The 21565-nt window shown below is 46.7% G+C and overlaps 1 protein-coding gene across 1 annotated transcript in view; it reads right to left on the minus strand.

Moving 5' to 3' along the window:
* Window positions 1-4605: 4605 nt before the first annotated feature.
* The window catches only part of NSG2 (neuronal vesicle trafficking associated 2), a 30952-nt gene continuing 13992 nt past the window's right edge, over window positions 4606-21565 (minus strand). Inside the window, exons 4-5 of the mRNA XM_005418800.2 lie at window positions 8225-8335; window positions 4606-6427 (exon numbers count right to left, since the gene is read on the minus strand). Coding sequence (XP_005418857.1) covers window positions 6236-6427; window positions 8225-8335 — 303 coding nt within the window. The 3' untranslated portion in view covers window positions 4606-6235. The remainder of the gene's footprint in view (window positions 6428-8224; window positions 8336-21565) is intronic.

The raw sequence follows: 21565 nt of genomic DNA on the forward strand, positions 1-21565 counted from the left end.
TAATATAATTTTATTTATAAAAGAATTATATTTATTTTTTTATTAAATTAAAAACACCATATAGTCAACCCAGGACATTCATTTACACCCCTGGCTGGGTGGGGCAGCTGGGATTTGCTGAAGGTAAAGGGGGAAAAGTGTTGGGAATGTTGGTGGTTCAAATGTTTTTGGGAAAAGCCAGGTTCAGCTTTCCCTTCATATATGAATTTATGAAAACATATCTGAAAAAAAATGTGGGTTTTTTTCTCACTATTTAGGTACTTTCATTCCTACCACTATAATTTCACAATTCCCTTCATATTTTATTTTTTTTCTCAGCATTTATACTTGTAAATTCCCAAAGATTGTTCAGCTCTACCACAAAAATCCTGGTTTTAGCAGGAAATCTCCCTCCTCCCCAGTGCAACAATTCCTTTTTTTTTAATTGATGGTAGGCAGAAGTTGTTTTTCCAGCGAGCCAAAACTCCATAATTCACCCAGAAATTCTGCCATAAAGTAGCCCCATCTTCCCCATGGACTGAGCTCTCTTGCACACCAGACCAGCCAGTCCTGCCTGCTGCCAAATGCTATATTTACATTTCCAAACTAAAATCTGTTTCTAATACATTTTTATGGGGAGTTGTGACCCTTTATATTTATTGTTAATGAGCCTTCATCTCTGTAATAGCCTTTCATCCCAAAGGATCCTGAAGAGTAATTGTGATAACCTGGCATACAAAATATACACAGAAATCAATTTAGCCAGCCCTGAAATGTGGCCACGGCTGGTGGGGCTGGCAGGGAGGGCTCAGCAGAGCCCTGAGCTGCTGCTGCTGCCAGCCAGGTGACAGGGACAGCTCAGGCCTGGGCTGGCTCTGCTCCCCCAGGCCTGCAGAGCAGAGAGTGGAGAAGGAATTTCACAGAATTCACAGAATCACTGGGTTGGAGGAGCCCCAGCTCCTGGGTGCCACCTCTGCCTGCCCCAGGGGCTGGCATCTGCTGGAAGTGCTGCTGCCATTGCCCCATTTGCCCCAGAAAATCCTGCCTTGGGTTTGCCCCGTGCTGTGCTCAGTTTGCACTGCAGCAGCCTCTGGCAGGAGCTGTGGGCTCCAGGGCTTGTGGCCCCTCACAGCCCCAGCAGGGTGGGTGGTTCTGGCCACTTGTGCTGGAGAATGCTGTCCTTACACAGCAGTGAGGATGGAGGGGCAGGAGCAGTGAGGGACAGTGCCACCATCCCTCCCTGATGCCACAGGAACCCTCCATAGGTGATTTGTCCAAACCTGTCTGTGTGGGGTCAGTATTTTCTTAGGGGCAGCTCTGTTTGCCCCAGGTTCCCACTCCTGCTCCCCCCAGGGGCTCACACTCTGTGTCAGAGCAGGGGAAGCCCCAGGGCTGCTGTTCGTGCCCCTGGATGGAGGCAGCACACCCAGCACACAGATCCCTGCAGTGGGATTGGGATCAGGATTGGGATTGGGACCAGGCAATCCCATTGGGGCAGGGCAGGGCACTGGCTGTGCCAGGGTGAGCTGTGTGCCCTGCTGCTAAGAGGCTTTTCCATGTCCTCTCTCTCTGTTTTTCCCCATCACCATCTGCCTGCTGCAGGACAAATCCTGCCCTAATCCTGCCCAGCCTTCCCCAGCAACAGCAGTTCAGCCACAGTGGGGCTGCACTTCCCACCCTCCTGGGCTTCCCGTGGATTATTTCCTGTGAGGAAGCGGACCACAACCTCTGAAATGGCTTGTCATCCACCTCCCCAGTGAAAAAAAAAATCATTTTATCATTTTAAATCAAAAGGATTTGATTTTTTTTGCCTCTCAAAGGGCACCAGTGCAGGTGAGAAGGAGAACTGAGTGCCAGCGACCCCATCCCTGCCCCAGTGCTCCCAGTGGGATCCCTGCAGTGCCCCTGCCACTGCTGGCATTTTAAAAAACCAAAGGCCAAAGAGATGGACGGAAAGAACCTTTCCTTCCCCCATCTCCTCCAGTAAGTCATTTTCCCTGGCCTTTACAGGAACTGAAAATCTATTAGAGGAATGGCTTAATCCGGTCTGACTGTAATAATTAGGGTGCTTTAAAACCCCTGACTAATCGTATAAAATGTGATTGTAGACAGCTCAGTGCACGACCCTTACACTTATCACTGGAGGTATTATTACAAACCAGAAACAGCTGGCAAGCACGGGGGAGGATAAAGGGAATAAAAAATCACATGCAAAGGGACAGGGCCTGCTCCTTTTCTGATCTCAGGGCAGTGCCTTGAGCTGTCTCTGGAACCCAGAGCACAAAGTCACCTCCAGTGCCCGACAGACACAGCTCAGCTGTTTGTGCCACTGTGCCCTGCCAGCCCTGGGGGCTCCTGCTCTGGTTTTGAAGGAGGATTGAGTCAGTCATTCCCCTCAGGGCACTGCAGATGTTTGGAGAGGCTTTTCCAGAGCAAGGCAGGCTCCAGCAGGGAGGAGGATGCAGTGGCTCAGGGTCATGGGTTAGAGCACAAAAGCAGCTCTGCTTCCACGCCTTGCCTGGTGCCAATCTCCTTTTCTCTTGCTCTCCATCTTCCTCAAGCTCCAGCAGTTTCTCCCTTCCCTTCTCTCAGCTGAGTCCCCACCACACCTTTGGAGTTATTTTCCCCACCTGTCCTGCCAGCTGTTCCCCAGGATCTCTGCCTGCCCAGGGCGCCTGGTCCTGCCAGCTGAGCTCATCCCTGTGCTGCCAGCTCTCCTTCCACCCTTCCCACTGCTCCAGGCGGCAGACACAGCCCAGCACTCACCCTGCAGCACTCACAGCTCTTCCAGGCCATGGGAATTGTGGGGGGAGTTCAAACTCTGCTGTAAGGGAGAAAATCACCCAAAGGGATCCCTGCTGCAGCAGGGTCAGCACAGGGTGGGAAGCTGGGGCTGATGGACCTGGCCAGCACAGAGAGGCACAGGGAGGGCTCCCTGTCACAGACATCTTTTATGAAAAATGCTTTCCTTAGGATTTTTCCTCCTGAGAAGCTGAGAGGCCTCAGGAACAAAATGTAAACAATGATTATCTGCTGTAGTGGAATGCAACAGGTGGATCTGTGATTGGTCTCATGTGGTTGTTTCTAATTAATGGCCAATCACAGCCCACCTGGCTCTGACTCTCTGTCCGAGACACAAACCTTTGTAATCATTCTTTCTTTTTCTATTCTTAGCCAGCCTTCTGATGAAATAATTTCTTCTAGTCTTTTAGTATAGTTTTAATATAATATGTATAATAAAATAATAAATCAAGCCTTCTGAAACATGGAGTCAGATCCTCGTCTCTTCCCTCATCCTGGGACCCCTGTGAGCATGGTCACAGGCTCTTGTTCCTCAGATGAGGCAGGGCTGAGGCTGAGCCCTCAACCAGGCACAGCTCAGGAGAACATTGCTCTGCAGAGCCCCTCAAGGCTGCACAGAGAGCCCACAGGCCTGATGAGCCCAGGCTGTCACCAACACACTCCTTAATCAGAGCTGAAAACTCACTATCAACCTTGAAGGAGGCTTTTAAAGACTGAAATAATAAGATGATGCACTACAATTCCAATTTTCTCCCTCTTCCTGTGATTAAAATATGTGGCTGAAGCTCAGCTGCAGCTTGCACAGGAGCTGTAATGACAATATTCACAGTGGTGGCACTTGCAGCAGGAGTTTGGTTTCTTTTACTTTCCCCCTGAGTCTTTCTGGGTTGTTTTTTTTTTATGCTGCTCTATACAGATTTTGATCTTTCCCTTATTAAATAGGAATGGTTATCCCCACTGACTCACTTATCTAGTAATAGCTAGAACCCTTTTAATTCAAGTGGGTTTTTCTGATTCAAGTAAACACACAGAGCATTACTGGGAGACTGGCAATAGAATTGCATGGTTAAATTATCCCCTGACTCAATCCTGCACAGCACTGGATCCTTTCAATATATTTCACAAGTACTCAGTGCTGACCTCTAACACCAGAGTGGTTTCTCTCCTGTGGTAGCTCAATTTCACAACTCTGAATACACTTTTTTTTTTTGAAGGAAAGCTATCCGAAGGTTTTACAAAATGTTCTTTAGCCTTTGGGAATGAGTCAATTTAATGCCAGGCTATCATTCCATTTCAAAGAGCCAAAGGATTTGAGGCAACACAATCTGCTCTCTGAAGCATGTGAGATGAATACAGCTGTGGGTTTGTTACAAATCAAGCTGTGGAGTTTGGGTACAGAGCTCAACTTTCCCAAAGTTCAGCTGTGGCCCTTGGTTTGCCAGCTGGATTTCCTTTAACCCCCCATTCCAAGGAATGCCTGCGTCAGGAAAAGATGGTAAAGGGGACATTGCTGCCAGGAAAAGTTCCTGTAATCCATTGGTTTTAAAATGGGAAGGGAGTCCATTGGAAGGAACTCCCATTAAAATGGAATGGAGCTCCGCTGTAAAGCAGTAGAAGATGAGCTGCAGTTTAATTACTATTTTCCTATTGGAAATGGGTGAGAACATAGGGAATAAAATCCAGGCATTAAAAGGGGAAAATGGGAAGCTCTGGAGATGCCTCCTGAAATCCAGAGTCACCATGGGGCTGGTGCAAGGTGCAGCCTGTGCCTGGCAGCAGCACACAAATGCCACCCAGCACCTGCAAGAAAACCCACGGAGCCACTCTCAGTCACATCGAACTTTATTTTAATCCCGTCAGAAAAGTTCAAGAATTACACCAAAAAATACTTCAGTCTCTGCTACCTACTGACAAAAAATACACCACAAAATTATAAACTGTTCAGTGGTTTTGCTGGAGTTGGGGTTGTTGGTGGAGGGGGTGGTTTGTACATTTTCAGTGAGAAATGAATTTACAGGTGGAAAGGGAAGGGAGGAGAGGGAGTCAGACAATGGTGTTTGGCACTACAGTTTTAGCTACACTATACAGTTATTTATCATGATGCCTGCAGGACTGAGGAGTTCTGCCCTCACACACTGCCCAGGGTCTCTGACATGGAGGACAAAACTGCCCAATGCGAGGGAAGAAGGGGCCAGTTCTAATTTCCATCCCAGTCTAGTCAAAAATCTGAAAAAGCAGCTCAGACGAGGTGAACCTTGCCCTGCCTGTGCACTCTGCTCTTGCAGCTCTGGGAAAAGAGAATCCTTGGGGGTTTTTAAATCCCACCAGCCTGCACTAATCTCAAGTGCCATTTGTGGGGAGAGGATGTGTTACTCTGGGCAGGACTGGATTAAACTTGGGGTCTGCTCTGGGTTTGCACACAGAGATTTGATTTTTACCTCTCTCTAGTGACCTGGAATGGCAGGAAATGCTGAAGGAGCTGAAGCTGAAGGAGGGAAGCAGGAGCATCCCATTTCATCAGGGAAAATCAGGGGCTGAAAATTAGAGGCTCAATACTGTCAGAATTTTTGAGATGTTCTTCTGATCATAATGGCATTTCTTTGAGTTCTGGTGACCCTCAGGAGAGAGGTCCCAAAAGATGAAGCCTCATGGAAATTGCCAAAGCTCATGCACGGAATCTATGCCAGAAGCAGAAGCAGAGTCCTGAACTCCTGACTCTGAGTCCTGTGCTCAAAAGTTTATTCAAGATTTCACTTCAGCAGCCTCTACCTGCTCCCATCCTGCTCCATCTCTAACAGCAGCCTGGATTTCAGCCTCAGAGCCTGGCCAGGGCCAGCAGCACTCTGGTGGCTCATTAGGAACGCCAGGAACTTTCTGGATTTCCTTGGGGCGCTGTGCAGGGTTTGTGTTTGCACGTGAGCATGTCTGGGGAAGGAAGGGATGCTTGTATTTCTCTATCAGTGAATGAACACTGACATTGGATTCAATCTGACAGCAAAATATCTCCCCTTTGGCAAATCAAACAGCACCACAATGTGTTTGTACCTGGTTCTCTCTACCCCTCCTGAAAGGATTCCAGCTCTTCCTTCACTGCATGTGGAGCCTCTGTCACAGCTTTCCAGCACTGACAAAACTTGGTGGCATTCTCTTTGCTGCTTTTATCCTCTCTGGCTGTTTACCTAACTTGCTTTTTTTGTTTTTTAATTTATTTTTCTAACAAATAGTTAAGCAATGATTTAAAAATATTTTTACATCGTTAAGGTACAGTCAACATCAAACATGCCTTTGTACAAGAGCTCGACTCAGTTACAAATCAACGAGAACAACGCACAAAAAAAGAAAAATATCCATGAAGCTGCTCCTGCCCTCGGCTCGGATTCCCTCCTGCCCTGCAGGGCACGCTCAGGTGTTGTCCCCCCGCCCTCCCGCTCCAGCTCTGCCCAGCTCGTTCCCTTTAATGCCCTTCTGTCTTGGCAGCCTTGTTGTCGTGGCTGGCCGAGCCCGAGGGCAGCCAGGGGGACACGGCGCGGGAGCTGGTCTGCTTGGCCATGCTGTAGTGGCTGATGACGGTGTAGAACCTGCCCCGCGAGTTGGAATCCTGCGCCGAGTAGTAGGCGTCCAGCGAGGCGGGGATGCAGCGCTTGTGCTGGGAGGGGAGAGCACAGAGAGAAGCACGGTGATGGCACCAGGGATGGCACCAGCCGAGGGCAGCCAGGGGGACACGGCGCGGGAGCTGGTCTGCTTGGCCATGCTGTAGTGGCTGATGACGGTGTAGAACCTGCCCCGCGAGTTGGAATCCTGCGCCGAGTAGTAGGCGTCCAGCGAGGCGGGGATGCAGCGCTTGTGCTGGGAGGGGAGAGCACAGAGAGAAGCACGGTGATGGCACCAGGGATGGCACCAGGGATGGCACCAGGGATGGCACCAGGGATGGCACCAGGGATGGCGCCAGGGATGGCGCCAGTGATGGCAGCACTGATGGCATCAGTGATGGCACCGGTGATGGCACCACTGATGGTACCGGTGATGCTCTCAGGGCTCCTGTTTGCACTCACACTGCTGCAGCTGCCCTGGAGTGCACCGAGCCGAGCCTGGCATTCCAATCCTGTTGCTATTGGCAACAGATGGCAGCGGATCTCAGAGATCCGGGGCTGGGAATCAGGTAAGGACCAAACTGGGCTGGCTGGGCAGCCCTGCTCACCTGCTGCTCCCAGGCCAGAATTCATCCCCGGACAGGCAGAGGCAGCAAAAGCTGCTTTGTGCTGCTCTCTCTGTTGGAGTGTGTTACCCTGAGCTGTGGGGTGAGCACTTGGTTGGGGATGGCAGGAGGCACAGCCCAATGGGGCAGCTCTTTTCACAAGTTCAGGTTTGGATTTAATTCTGAAATTCGTGACTCCATGAAGGGACCTCAAAGGTCATCTCATTCCAAGCCTCTGCCATGAGCAGGGACACCTTCCGCTATCCCAGGCTGCTCCAAATCATGTCCAACCTGGCCTTGGGTACTTGCAGGGATCCAGGGGCAGCCCCAGCTGCTCTGGGCACCCTGTGCCAGGACCTCTCCACCTTCACAGAAAAGGATTTCTTCCCAATATCCAACTAAACCTTCTCTCTGTCACTTTGAAGCCATTCCCCCTTGTACCCCCTTGTAAAGAGTCTCTCTGCATCTTTCTTGTACTCATTCAGGTACTGGAGGCCACAGTTCGGTCACCCCAAAGCCTTTTCTTTTCTAGTCTGAACAATCCCAATTCTCCCTTTTTATATAACCTAAGAGAATAATTCACAGTGATTAATACACCAACTTCTTACTCTATTTTCCAGCTCACATATTATCCCCAGTGTGGTCAAGACTCCTGTGAAATTATGAGTTTATTCACAGTGAGAAGTCAGTGAATTATTTTGTAAAATATATTTTTTTATCTCAGCAGACCAGGCAAACAGTTCTGTGAATATTCAATACAAAATCACTGGGTTTTAGCAATTGTTGCATGGGTTTGCTCTTGATAAAGGCTCAAGAGCACCTAGAAGTGAACTACTTGGGCAAATTTGGATTTCTTTCACAAAGGACAGACAGAGTGTCAGCACTGCAGCAGTTTGCTTTGCATTACAATGTATGCCAGCAAACATCAGTTACTTGGGAGTGTGGGAAGCAAATGCAGGATCCCAGCTGCAGTAAATCCATTCACAAATATGAGGGATTGTTGCTGAACATCTGTCTGTAGTGTTCACCAAATGCTAATCCCAACAATTACACTGTAACAGTAGCTGATGGAGGCAGATGCATGTCCACATTTCCCAGAACACTTTTTCCATTTCAACACATTCCTGCCAAATGTTCTGTTTGGCCTGGTCAAAATAAAAAAAAAAAAAAAGCAGCCTGGGCTGTAACCATGCAGGCAATTAGAGCCTGTCGTTAGCTCAGGCAATCCATCCTTCTGAAGTTCCTTACCTTATAAACAAATCCATCTGGGCAACTGTGGTCGTAAGTGAAGGCTTTGTACACCACAAGGAACACTATGCAGGCAAGGAATGCAAGAGCCAGGCTTATGAGGATGGTGACCTAGAAAAGAGGGATAATGTTACTGTACATATGTTCAAATGGCATATGAGCGACCTCATAATTAAATGACTTATAGGAACAGACATTCTAACAGACTGCAGCCTTCACTCCACCGTGCAGTACTTAACTAAGCATGGTAATTGACTGAATGCTGGATCCAATATCCTGGATTCCCACATCATTCCCACCCCCCCCACAGACTTGCAACATTCCGGTGTTTAACCCCTTGCAAATGTATAGATTTTGCTGTAGTATTTGGTGCTCTCAGCTCTGGCCCAGCAGCAGCCAGAATTCCCATTCCAGGTCTGATGTGTGTGGATGAAGTGCCCTGTGAGCAGATCCCACTTTTCTGGGAGCAGATCTTTGTAGCTCACAACCCTTTGTGCCTCCTGGGCAACTCCACCAGGATAAATTGTGCCCCGCAGGAGAAAGGGGATCCTTCTCTGTAAAAGGAAAAATATCCTGACTACTGACAAAACCCCACAGCATGTCCAAGAGCAGATGCTGGTGCTGGAGGTACCAGACACAATTCCTTCTTTGGGGTTCAAATATTCCCCCTCTCCTCATTGCCCAGCAGGTCACCCTGTCTGTCCCTTTGCTGGAGCTCCCTTCTCTCCAGCTTTTCCAGGTCCCTCCTAAATAGTTCATCCAAGAGCAAGTCTTCTGTCCCTACTCCATGTCTGAATGGAAGCCCTGATCACTGGTTTTTGCTCAGCTGTCTGTTCCTCAAGGGCTGAGCAAGGAGATGTCAAACACTCCCATCCTCCCCTTTCCCAAAGCTTTCTTGGTCCCATAATTCCACAAAACCCCATCACATCCAAAACTCAGGCTAGAGAGAGCTGTGGAGACTTATCTAGCAGGAGAGATTCCTGAATTCATTGTTAAATCAGAATATTTTAGAATAAAAGGTAAAAAGGTGAGACTGGGGCTAAGAGGCTTTGCCAAGGACAAAGAGTTCACTGAAGCCCAGCCCAGCTTTTTAATGTTCCTGCTTGGATTAACCTCTCCTTGGGGCCTCATCTGTTGCAAAATGGGTCAATTAAGCCAAAGGCAGCAACAGAGGGAGCAGAATTTACTGCTGGAGCTAGGAGAACTCTGTTAGGGAGTCCTGGAGTGCTGCAGAGGGATCTGGCACTAAAGGAGTGCAGTTGTATGAATTGCACCACTCCAACCAAGAAAATTTGGGATCCATCTCCTCTCAGAGCCCCCTCAGAGAGGTGGACAGAAATATTTCAAAGTAGCTTTATGGCAGCCTTTGGGTTCCCAGCCTGGGGGAGTCTGTCCCTTTTCATGGTGAGAGAGGCTCAGCTGGATTCAAGGCAGATGCAAATGGAATTTGACATCATTTGTGTCCCCAAAAGAAGCTGTATTACACATGGAAAAAATAAATTAATTCCCTTTGGTATGGTAAAAAAGAGAGATTTCCTGGATTAAATATACTCTACTTTTTCCAGCTGGAGACCTGGGAAAAACAGATCCCTCCCCATGAAGAGCCACCACAATCCTGATGGCAGGTCAGTGTGGAGGAGCATTTCCCCTGTAGAGCACAGATCCATCACCTCCTCCTCATTTAAAGGGGAGCCTGCTGGGCCTGGCACTCCCTCTGATTCCAGTGTAGGCACTAAACCACGATGACAATGGCACAAGTGTCCTTTGAGGTTAATTTGAAGGCACTAGAGCAAGATGTTCATCTTATTCTACCAAAGCCAATGCTGAGGGGCAGCCCTGGTTAGAAATTCAGAAATAAGAAATGCTCGGCTCTCCAGTCTGGCTACTGTGCCCCAAATTAAATGTGCAATGAGAAAAGAAATGTTGCTTGAAACTCAGCCTCCAGAAGAAGAAAGAACTGAGCTGTCTGCAGTGAGAATAAATGTTTCTTCATGGCTCTTCTGCTAAATCCCACGTGCATGCACAGCCTATGGAAATAACCATGAGAACTGCAATTTGAGGGGTTCTTTCCTCTTGTCCTCCCACTGAGTCCCTAAAAATAACAAATTCCCCTCTGTTCTGGCCAAGTGCTGACACCCAGTTGATCATGGCCCTGTGCTGAGCTCTCCCCTCCCTGCAGGCTGTAACTGAGTCCATTTTCACCCTCCTGCCTTTCCTGCACTCACAGAATTGCTGTGACAATATTACACCTGCTGATAAATGGTGGAAAATTGCTCCAGATGAAATGTCATGTAAGATGTTAAAACCCAAAGGAAAGGGAAGAGAAATCCACCCCCGGATATTCTGGCATGCCAGAGCTAAGATCCACCTCTCCAACTATTCCAGAGCATACAAAGCTTCATTAACATTCAAACACCAAAGAACCACAGAGCTGCAATACCTAATAAACCTCCACTTTTTTTTTTATGATTAACACGAACCTTGGCAGTCTCTAAGCAATATAAACACTCACAGAGGGGAAATAAAATTTAGTGAGCAGATAAAACCTAGAAGTGCTGCAGGCATGAATCTGTCACATGTGACTGCTCGAGTGGGTGAAAGAAGGGGGGGATTTGCTTGCCCTCTCCTCAAAATCTCACATGATTCCCAAAGGTTCCTTTAAGAGGGAACAGAGAAGAGAGAACATCATTACCACACCAAAACATTCCCACCAAAAAATGTGGGAGAGGCCCTTTACATCCATGAAGGATCAAGCTCCCATCAACAGCAGCACACTTGGGGTGGTTCTCCCTTTTCCCACAGATAAAGAACATTTTTTGCATTTTCACACAGCACAGATGAATAAAAGGATCCATCCTCATCAGGCAGCAGGAGATCAGGTGCCAGCAGGTTTTGTGCCAGGCAGAGGATGCCTAATTGCAGTGGTGTTCCAGCTAACCTGGCTTTCATGCAGCCCATGGAAGCATCCTCCCTGCTCTCTTTGATTTATCAGCCGCCCAGGATCTCCTTTTTCATCAAAAATTCCCTTTTTCCCTCTCTCACTCCAGTACAAAGCCTTATTTAAAAGGCAACCAGAGAACAATGGCACATCCAAACAGCAGGGCATTTATTAAACAGCTTTTTTCCATTGCAAGGTTTTTACAGTTTTATTTCTTATTCATATAATATATAATCAGGGAATGGCTTGGCTTGGAAGGGGCCTCAAAGATCATCTCATTCCATGGGCTGGGACCCCTTCTACTCCCAGCCCTGTCCATCCTGGTCTTGGGCACTGCCAGGGATCCAGGGGCAGCCACAGCTTCTCTGGGCACCTGTGCCAGGGCCTTCCCACCCTCACAAGCAAGAATTTCTTGCCAATATCCAACCTAAATTTCCCCTCTTTCAGAGTGGGTGGCACTTTGTAGATACCAGGCATGATTTTATTTCTACATTTCTGGTAAATCAGTGTTTGACTCTGGACACTTTTCTCCCTGCTTATACACTTAAAGCAGGAGCAGAGCCAAGAAGATGCCAACAAAGAAAAGCCTTGCTGCCTACAGGAAAAGCAGCCAGGCCCAGAGAAGAGATAAAAATCATTTATCACAGAAAAATTCCTACAAAATTCTGCACCATTTTCCTACTCTCTACAGCTGTAATGTGAATTAGGGATCTCAGAAGCTTCTGCTGCCTATTTTTGTTCCTGCACTCTTCTCAGTCTCTTCACAAAATTCCAGTTTCTCAGGAAAGGATCCCACTGCTGCTGCCATGTCTGGTTCTACAAGATGCCTTCAGTGTTGCTGGGTATTGGGAAATTTTCTGACATTTAATGGGCAATTCAGCTGAAGAAGTTCTCTTGGTTTTAATTTTTCTCTTTGTTGAAGGAGAAAGGCAAAGAACAAGGCAAAATTTGTTATGAACAAAACTGGCAGAAATTCTCTCAAGGTTATTTCAGAGAGGAGTTTAAGAGCTGTGCCTGGAGAGGCAGCAAAGCTTTTCCTGTAGTTTATGGCAATTCCATTACACCTGAAAACCCATCAGTCCCTGACAACCCAGTTAACTTGCAGAAAAAAAAATCACAAAATCATCTAAGGGCATCCAAATACATCCATGCACTCCTGAATCCATTATAAGGATTTCTGCTTGACAATGAAAAATTCAGGAAGGCAATTTTTTTCCCTTTCATGCCATAACTCGTTCAGCTGATAATGAGATGGAAGACTGACACCATCACATTTCCACATGGAAGGCACAGTTAAAGGATCAGGAGCTCCTGGATCCAGCTAGCCTGGTGGCCTCTGTGTATTCCAGGATGGAATCCAAGTGCAAACACCCAAATCCAGGTTGTTATTGCAAGGAAACACTGGTGTGTCAGCAGGGAGGGAGCCACAGGCTGCCAGGACCCTGAGATGGGTCAGGTATGATGAGGTACCCCCCAAAGTCACCCCAGGAAGAGCTGCCCCACTGTTCAAACTCTGTCAAAAAACTGTTGGTGCCTTGCCCAGCACCCAGACACCCTGATCTACCCTGGCAGTGAAAATGATCTGACTGCACTTCTTCAAAAATGTCATTTTACTTCCCACTGTTAAAAATATTTTTGTAATAAGTTGCTGATTTTGCTGATCTTCTGGCAACAGCTTCGCCTCTGAAATTTTGAAAGGCTAACTGCAAAAAAAGTGACACAATTGGGTCTTCAGATTTGCTTAGTACTGCTCAAGGAGATGTAGGATTTGTTCTTTATTATTACAGCACAGCTTTATTCCAGATGGTGTCCAGATTAAGAATTGTTTAGGAGATGCTTTGTAAGAGGAAAATGTCCTTAGTCATGTCTCTACATTTTCAGGGGTATAGGAAAATACTCCTCAGTGCTGTGAGGTTTCTTAATGAAGTTTTAAGGTGGATGGGATTTTTTGGTCCTTTAACTTACATTTCATAACCACAAACCAATCTGGCCCTAGGTCTCAAAAGAACAGATGAGGATGGGATCATCCTGGGGTCCAGGAACTTCTCCTATCTGCTCCTGGGCTGGTCCCCATGGGCAGCAGAGGGGCTGGGATTGGGCCCCCTCAGGTGAGACCCCACGTGCGGAGCTGCCCCAGCCCTGGCCCAGCACAGCCAGGAGCTGGAGCTGCTGCAGAGATCCAGAGGAGGCACCAGGGATCAGAGGGATGGAGCTGGGAGAGCTGGGATTGCTCAGCTGGACAGGACAACATTTGGGGTGACACAGTTGTGGCCTTTTTGTACCTGGAGAATCTACAAGGAAGATGGAGAGAGACTTTACAAGAGCCTGGAGTGACAGGACAAGGGGGGAATGGCTTCACACTGACAGAGAGCAGGGTTAGATTGGATATTAGGAAAAAAAATTTACTGTGAGGGTGGGCAGGCCCTGGCACAGGGTGCCCAGAGCAGCTGTGGCTGCCCCTGGATCCCTGGCAGTGCCCAAGGCCAGGCTGGAAGGGGCTGAGAGCACCTGGGACAGTGGGAGGTGTCTCTGGTGGCACTGGATAATTTTTAAGGTCCCTTCCAAGCCAAACCATTCTGGGATTTTCTGCTTCCCTATTCCATGGGTTCCTTTCAGCCCACACAGCCCAGCAATGAAATCCCAAAACACTTACAGAGAGCAGAGAGGCTCCAAGTACCCCAAAGCTTCAGAAGAGTGCACTTGAAACAGCACTGGCTGTCTCTGAGGCAATTTCCCCTCCCAGCTGTGTCCCCCTGGGCTCTACCCATCCCTGCACGCCCCAGCCCACTGTGACAACACCACAGAACCTCTCCAAGTCTGCAAATCTTAAAAAGAAACATCACTTTTCCAGGATAGGCAGCAGCAATTCCTCTGCTCTGCATCTCCTAAAGCTGTGAGAGCAGCACGAGTGTGGAAGGAGCACACCGTGTTTCTAAGCAATTTGTCAAATAATTAAATTATGCACACAATAACTAGCTGGCTCAATTATATTAGCCAGTCTCCATCATGTAATATAATTTCTAGTGGCTGTTTAGGCACTAATAGCCTCAGATCTTTTTAACAGTGTCTGGTGCCAGCTGCGGGCTGCGTGACATCTCCCTGTGCCAAGTCAAACCCCTTGGATGGAAAATTCATGGCTCTGTTTCCAAGCCCTCGTTCCTTATGGAAGTTCTAAATGCCATTTTAAATAAAGCTGCTTCAGCAATGAGTATCAGTGAATTTCCATTTAGGTAAATAAAAAGCTCTGTTGGGGTTGCTTTCTCTTTTTTGCTATTTAGTGCCATAAAAAATTCCTTCATCAAGCGGGCAGGTATAGTGAGATGGAGTAATTTTGTTTCTGGGAACACCAAATAAATACATGGCCATTTTGGCAGACCAGACAGGTTTTCAAAGGTGTTTTTTCCCTCCTCCTGTAAGAATATTTTCTTTCTTTTTCAATTGTCAGAAGCCTTCCCACTGGAACTAGGTAATGCCCAGGCCATTCAGTGATTCTGTGTCTGTTACCTCCAAAAGAAATGGAGCAGAGCCCCCAGATTAAACAAGTGGGGTGACTCAAGAACTGCTCAGAAAGGAGCTTTTCTTCCCAAAGCCACATCCTGAGAACACCTGGCAGCTCAATTCAGGAGCTGAGCAATGCTGGAAGAGGCTTCCTTCCAGACCCCTAATTTGAGGTGTTTTTTCAATTAGTGGGACTGCAGCAGACAGAAACATCCTCTCCAAGGCTTCCTGACGTGCAGCCCTTCCCTGCTGCCCTGGCACAGCCTTGGCTGTGACATTTCCTCTGGTCACTCCACGTGGGACATGGCAATGGATGCCTCAGTTCATCACAGGCCCTTTTTAAATGCATTAACAGGAACACAAGATAAATCAAGTCATCAATAAAATGTCTCCTTGCCTGCCCTTTGCCTGCCAAGACTCAACCTCTGCACAGTCTCATGAATGCAAAATTGTCCCTCTCACTCCTCCCCAGTGCTGGATTTGGTGCAGGGAAAGCTTTGGGAGCCCTGAGCAAGAATGGATTCAGGGATTAGCTCATAGCAAGACACCTGGAACTGCAGGTTGTGTTCCCTGCTCTGCTACTGCCTTTTCCTGACACCTGACATCCCTCCAAACCCAGCTCCAGAGCCACCCACAGCTGCAAACATCTAAATTCCCCAAACCTTGGCTTTTTCTGAGGCAAAACCACCCAAAGACCACCACCACACCACAGCCAAGGATCAGGCTGGCTCTAGGGAAAAGCTGAGGTGCATCTGCTTTGTGAAATTACCTTTTTCCAAAGGTCAAGCTTGCATGAATTACAGCACCTCTGTTCAGTGCATTCTTGTGCTTGAAGAAAATAACCACTTGGAAGTTTGTTCCTTCAAGAAGGGAAACAAATTCACCTGTATTTCAGCATTTATGTCTCCCATCATGAGCAGGAAATAATATTTCTGCATTCATGGTTCAGTACACCCATTTCTCCTTAAAAACTTATTATGTTGGTGCTTTATAGGAGAACAAAGTGAGGACTTGGTGAGCAAAGTGTCCCCTGGGTAACTTAAGAATTAAAAGCCTTTCCATTTTGAATTAGAAAGATGAGGCTTTATTGCTGCAAATGACTTACAAGAGCTACTCTTTTAAAAGCAAACACGAGAAATGAGTAATCGAGGTGATTATGCTGCCTCCAAAGGCACCAGGCCAGTTCCATTAGCTGTGGATCCGACCCAACAGGCTTTAATACATCTGCAAGTACCAACAAGAGGCAGCTCAGCTCTGCCTAACATTCAATCACAGCCTGTGCTGCTTTAGAGAGAGTGAAACATTGCATGGAGAAATTTGTGTCACTGAAGCTTTGCACTTCCTTGATTATTATTTTTTTTTAGCATTCAGTGGTCTGGCTACAAGACTCCAAATGCACTTCCCAACAGGCAATAAACTTTGCTCTGGTTTCACTCAGCTGAAATTCTTTCCTGCTCCTCCATCCTGCTTGGTCTCTTTTGCTACAGTGGCCACACCAGCATTAAATATCTTTCATTTCACCTCAAATGCTGTCAGGAAAATTGCCCAACACGCAGATTTCCTGTGGGGTGCCAGAGGTAAGTGCAGAGTGGTGCTGGAGACAGAGATGCAATGTAAGAAATCCTCCAGGCCCAGTGAGAACTGCAATTACACCCTGGAATTACACCAGGGGTATCTCCATGTGGTCACTTATGGAAATATTTTCAGGCATTTTGCTCCAAAGCTAAGAGTCAGTTGAGGTTTCTGCTCTGTAAATCTTTCCCTTCAATATATCCTGGTTTGAAGAATGAACTTTCAGCAAGTGTACCTCACAAAAATGTAGGCATGTGAATATTCTCTGTGATTTCCACTTTTAGAGATTTTCTGCAGAACAATTAACTTTCTTCTTCTCTCCAAAAATCAATTAAATGGAAAAAAACCCAAACCAAGACTGAACAAATCTCTTCAGCTGACTATCCTGTTAGTGCTCACAGATGGCAAAAATAAATAGAGTCAAGGCTTTTCCTGGCTTTGTAAAAGAGTATCTATGTGTGTAAAAAACAAGAATGCACTGTAAGGAATGGTCCATTTCCTATTAAAAAATCATATTTGTTTTTTTCTTCCTTTGCTTTGTTAAGAGGTCCCTGAGCCAGTAGAGAGCATTCTAGTTAAATCAAAATAGATTTTTCTTGTGTCTTTTAGACACAGACATGACATTTTTGGGCCCTTGCCTGTACAAAACAATTAAGGAATTAGCTGGGGGTTCTTACAAAACCCCCAGACTCCTACCCAGACAGAGAAAACCTGCAGGGTTTATAGCACTACCTGGGGCTGTGATCAGACAGATCTGTTCCCTGGCAGCTGAGCCACAAATCCCCACTCAGCTCATCCTCACAGCTCCTGATTGTCACTGATGATCACAAACGGCTCCATCAATCTGCCTCATGCAGCCTGGGAGAGCCACTGGGACAGATGTGACCTGTCCTGTTCTCAGAAATCCTCAGAAGAAGGATTTCTGAGCTCAGGCAGAAAGATGAGGAGCACCATTTCTCACCTGCACACCACGAGTGAGAGCCTGGAACCACACAGGTGAGGCCATCAAGGCCAGGCAGGGCTGGGCAGTGATTTTTTTTGGAAAAGAGAACCTGTGACCTTCTGAATGCACTGGAAATATTCAGCCTCCACAGAGGCAGCTTTGGCTCCACTCTCAGATCATCCACCACAGTCTGGAGAACACTTAGGAGCCTGGAACCCCTGCAGGAACTCACCCACTGCATCCACAGGGAGAGGAGATTGCCTGGAGACAGCTGGGAGCTCCCAAGGGGAGGGAATATTCCTCCAAATCAACCCCTTCCCACTGACCCTCTCTGAGTGCTAGGTCCCAGAGAAAACCCCGGTGCCAGCCGTGCTGCTGGTGCCAGTGCCTGCTCCCTGTGCCTGCCACATCTCTGCTTTGTCCCTCGTTCTCCTGGATCCTGAAAGCACCAGCAGCAATTCCCAGCAGGGGGAGAAATCCCCGCCTACAGCCATTAGCAGGGTAATGGGATCCTCCAGGGCCACTCCAGCTCAGATAAGCGATGGGATGTGGCAGTTGCCATGGTAACGCTGGTACTGATAGGATTGAAAAGCAGAGGGAGTCCTTTCACCAGGAGTTACTCCTGCCCCGTGGGAACTCAACAAGTAAAGGAGAGTTTAAAATTTATTTACCTATGAATGGGTACAATGAAAAGCCCCAGCCGTTTTCCTGGGATTTCTTTGCAGGTTAGAGGAAGAACTGTCAGCATAAAGCAACAGCCTACAGGTGAAAGGAGAACACCCCAGGAGGAGTCTGAAGGATCCATGGCATGGATGGGAAGTTTGGGAAGGGGGAGTAGGAATGGCACATTTGGGGCTCCGTGTGTGCAGCAAAGTGTGAATTCCCTGGAGATTTGATGGCTCACCTTCCAGCAGGGGCATCAGGGGAGCATCTTCCATTTAGCAGAGCTGTTACTAACATGAAATTATTCCCTGGCTGAGAAAAATCTTTGTTAATTTGGAGCCAAGCATTTCAGGTATTGGCTTGGGTTTGATCATGAACAATTCTTGCATCATTGTTTTGTGGGGTGTAGCTGGAGAGAAAGACATTTTGATCTAAATCTTTCACATTAAGTCAGAGGAAAAGAATTGTTCCAGTATGAGCATTTCAAGAACAGAAGCACTTGAATGGGTTCCACTACATTTTAAGGACCTGATGAAAAGTGTGGGCAAGAATTACATCCCCTGGTCCCTGGATCTGCATGTATCAGAGCAGTTTCAGGGTGGAGGGAGGAGAGGGTGATCTAATGATAAGAAATAATTGTCATTGCACACTCAACAGGAACAGATGACACAGCCAGTGACTCTGAAAATGCATCTTGCCAAATTGCAGCAAGAAGGATGAAGTTCTCAGTCTTCATCAATACTGGCAGATGATTTCTCCAGGTAGATAAATTGCTTGCAAAAAACATCTTAAATATATCGACTTCTCCCCCGTACACCCACTCCCAACTTGTTCTGTTAAAGACAAGTACTGAGCTTAATTATTCCAACTCTGAAAACATAAACTTTTTAAAGAAACTGATCCATTAAGAGGAAAGAACTGTAGAAGACTAGAGAAGTCAGGTAACTATGGGAGGTAACTATCACCCAGCTAACAGTCAATAAATCATTACCTTCCTGAAAATAATTAATAGTTCTGTGGCAGTGGTGAGGAAGGGCTCAGACTGGTGTAACAAAGAGACCAGTTTGTGTAAAACCAGTAAGGGGCCAGCAATTCCAGGTGTCACCCAGTGCTCTGTAGGCCTACACAGAAAGGCCACTTCAGACCTCTTCTGGTGCTATCCAAATAAATCAGTGCTGCTGGATGGTTTCTGGGCTATCTGGACCGGTTGGAAGAGAAAAGGAGTCAGTGAAACCCTGTTCTCCAGAAGTAACAAGACTTTATTTGGTGGGGAATCTGCCTAAAAAGCAAAAGGGATTCAATCTCTTTTCAGTACTGATAGAAATAAGGGCAGAATGATTACTCACATATGAGGGGTTGTTCTTTAAAGATGTTCAGTGGGGGCATCACTGGTGAGGAGGAGCAGGAAGCCTCAGATGCAGAGGGTTAGAGCTGTCACCCCACAGAGGAATCAGAGCCACATTTACAAACCCTCTCTAAGGCACCTCAGTGTTGTCAGAGGATGGCAAAGCCCAGGAACAGGAGCTCCCTCCAAAGCACTGCAAATGGAAGGCAAAGAGCAGCCACCCTTCCCCCTCAGCCTGGGAAACCTCAGCTGACAGAGCTGCTGCAGAACAAGATCTCTGAAGCTCAAAAACCTCCTAGAGGAACACACTCCAAAGGTAGAAGCAGTCTGGAGAAGGCAAGGTCTATAAATCACTGCCTGTCAGCTTAGAAAAATGTTCTCTTTGCTTCTCTGTGGAGGAGTAAAATGAGAAATTTCTTTTCTGTATAGATGGCTCAGCCATGAGGTTATTTTAACATCATTTTCTCGTAACCCATCTACACACAACTATTTAAACAGTGTTATAAAGGAGGTATGGGCTGACTCATGCAGCTGAAGAATCAGCCTAATTGGTCAAACTTCCAGGACAGTGTGTGCTGAGCTGGAGAGAATCATAATCTCATCTATTAGGGGATGTGACAAGAGGCAGGAGCTAGCTCAGATTCCTGGAAGAGCTGGTGTGAAATAAGAACCGTTGCCTAGGGACAGTCTCTTCTTTATGATAATTAAAGAGCTCAGATCTGGGCTATTCTGCATGGATGAAAAATATGCAAGCATAAGCTTAAATTCTGGCTTGGGCTTGTTCATGTGAGAAAGTTGTCTAATTATTCATTAGTTTCTTCAATAAAAGATACCCAAAAGGCAAGGAAAGGGCATCTGTGGACTTGGCTGGCAGGTTCACGTGGTCTCAAAACTTTTTCCAGATGTCTTGATCTTCTGTAGCACAAAACCACAGAATTGCAGCCTCTTTTCCCAGGCAGCCAGCCCCAGGACAGGAGGAAATGGCCTCAGGCTGGGCCAGGGCAGGCTCAGGGTGGACATCATCAGGAATTTCCCCATGGAAAGGGAGCTCAGGCACTGAAACTGCCCAGGGAGGTTTGGAGTGCCCATCCTTGGTGTCCAAGGAAGGGCTGGAGGTGGCACTCGGTGCTCTGGGCTGGGGACAAGGTGGGGATTGGTCACAGCTTGGACTCGATGGTCTTGGAGGGCTTTTCCACCCTCAAAATGACAAAAGAGAATATGATGATCACAGTTATATCATCTTTTTTAAAGCTTTTAAAAACGTAGCCAAAGTGAGATCATAAAAGTTAAGTATTTACTGTGATTTGCTCTTACAAAAAAACAAGTGGAAGATGATTTCATCAGTACCAGATAATAGGGCAGCTTATAACCAGAGGGCAGGGTTTTTAATAACTTCACTAAAAATATGCACTGAGACAAAAATGCAGTGCAATAAAAAGTACAAAAGGTAATAAATATTAGCTATTAGCTCATTTTGTCAGGAAATAATACTACAAATTTAATGGGATACATGGAAGCTTTATGAAAAGCAGGCAGGGAGAGGCTTAGAGTCTTATCCAGTATTAGAGCAGAGGCTGCCTGATGAATAAGTTGACATTGAAGAGCAGAGAATGAAAATCATATGGATTTTAGGGAAAGGAAGTAGCTCAAAAATGAAACTGTGATGCTGCCAGGCTCTATAGGAAGAGGCCCAGCTCCCACCTCTGCCAGGGCTCCCAGCTGAAGCTGTGAAATGAGAAAACTGCACCAAAAACAGGATGGGAAGAGGAAAAATGCATGAAAGGAAAGGTTTGAATGCAACAGCAAGTTGGGAATTTGAATAGGAAAAACAAGATACTCAGTAGAAGGAGCAGATGAAATAGGATTTATCCATGAGCTATATGTGTTCAAGGAGGAGATGTTCTTGAGTGCTTTTTTAAACTAACAAAGCCAAATCTTTCCGTGGTTTTACTCTCCCTTTCACACCCTTCAGGGCTGCAGGATTGAGTGTTAAATACCCAGTGTGGCACCAGAATTTACAACACCAACAAGGCCATTTACTGCGGGTTAAAGCCAACACATCAGTGCAGGAAACTCACAATTTATTGTTGGTTCTCAGGCACATCGTGTCTGGTTCTGATTTGTGTGGTACACTGGAAATGTTTTCAAGACTGGGATTTAACCGTGGTTAATTCACTTTGCTCTGGTACAATAGAGAGTTACCACTGGTGGTAAATAGTTACTACACACAAGAGCTCAGGGAAGAATTCAGTAAGTACCAACAGCAGATAAGAAACCTTAGATCAAACTGTGATGTCCATGGAAAAATAAAACAGCCAAGAACCATAAACATTTATTCCCACAACTCTTAAGAGTAAATGATGCTTTGGAAGGAGCAGGAAT

This window comes from Geospiza fortis, unplaced genomic scaffold, assembly GCF_000277835.1.
Source record: "Geospiza fortis unplaced genomic scaffold, GeoFor_1.0 scaffold55, whole genome shotgun sequence".
Taxonomy (NCBI): domain Eukaryota; kingdom Metazoa; phylum Chordata; class Aves; order Passeriformes; family Thraupidae; genus Geospiza; species Geospiza fortis.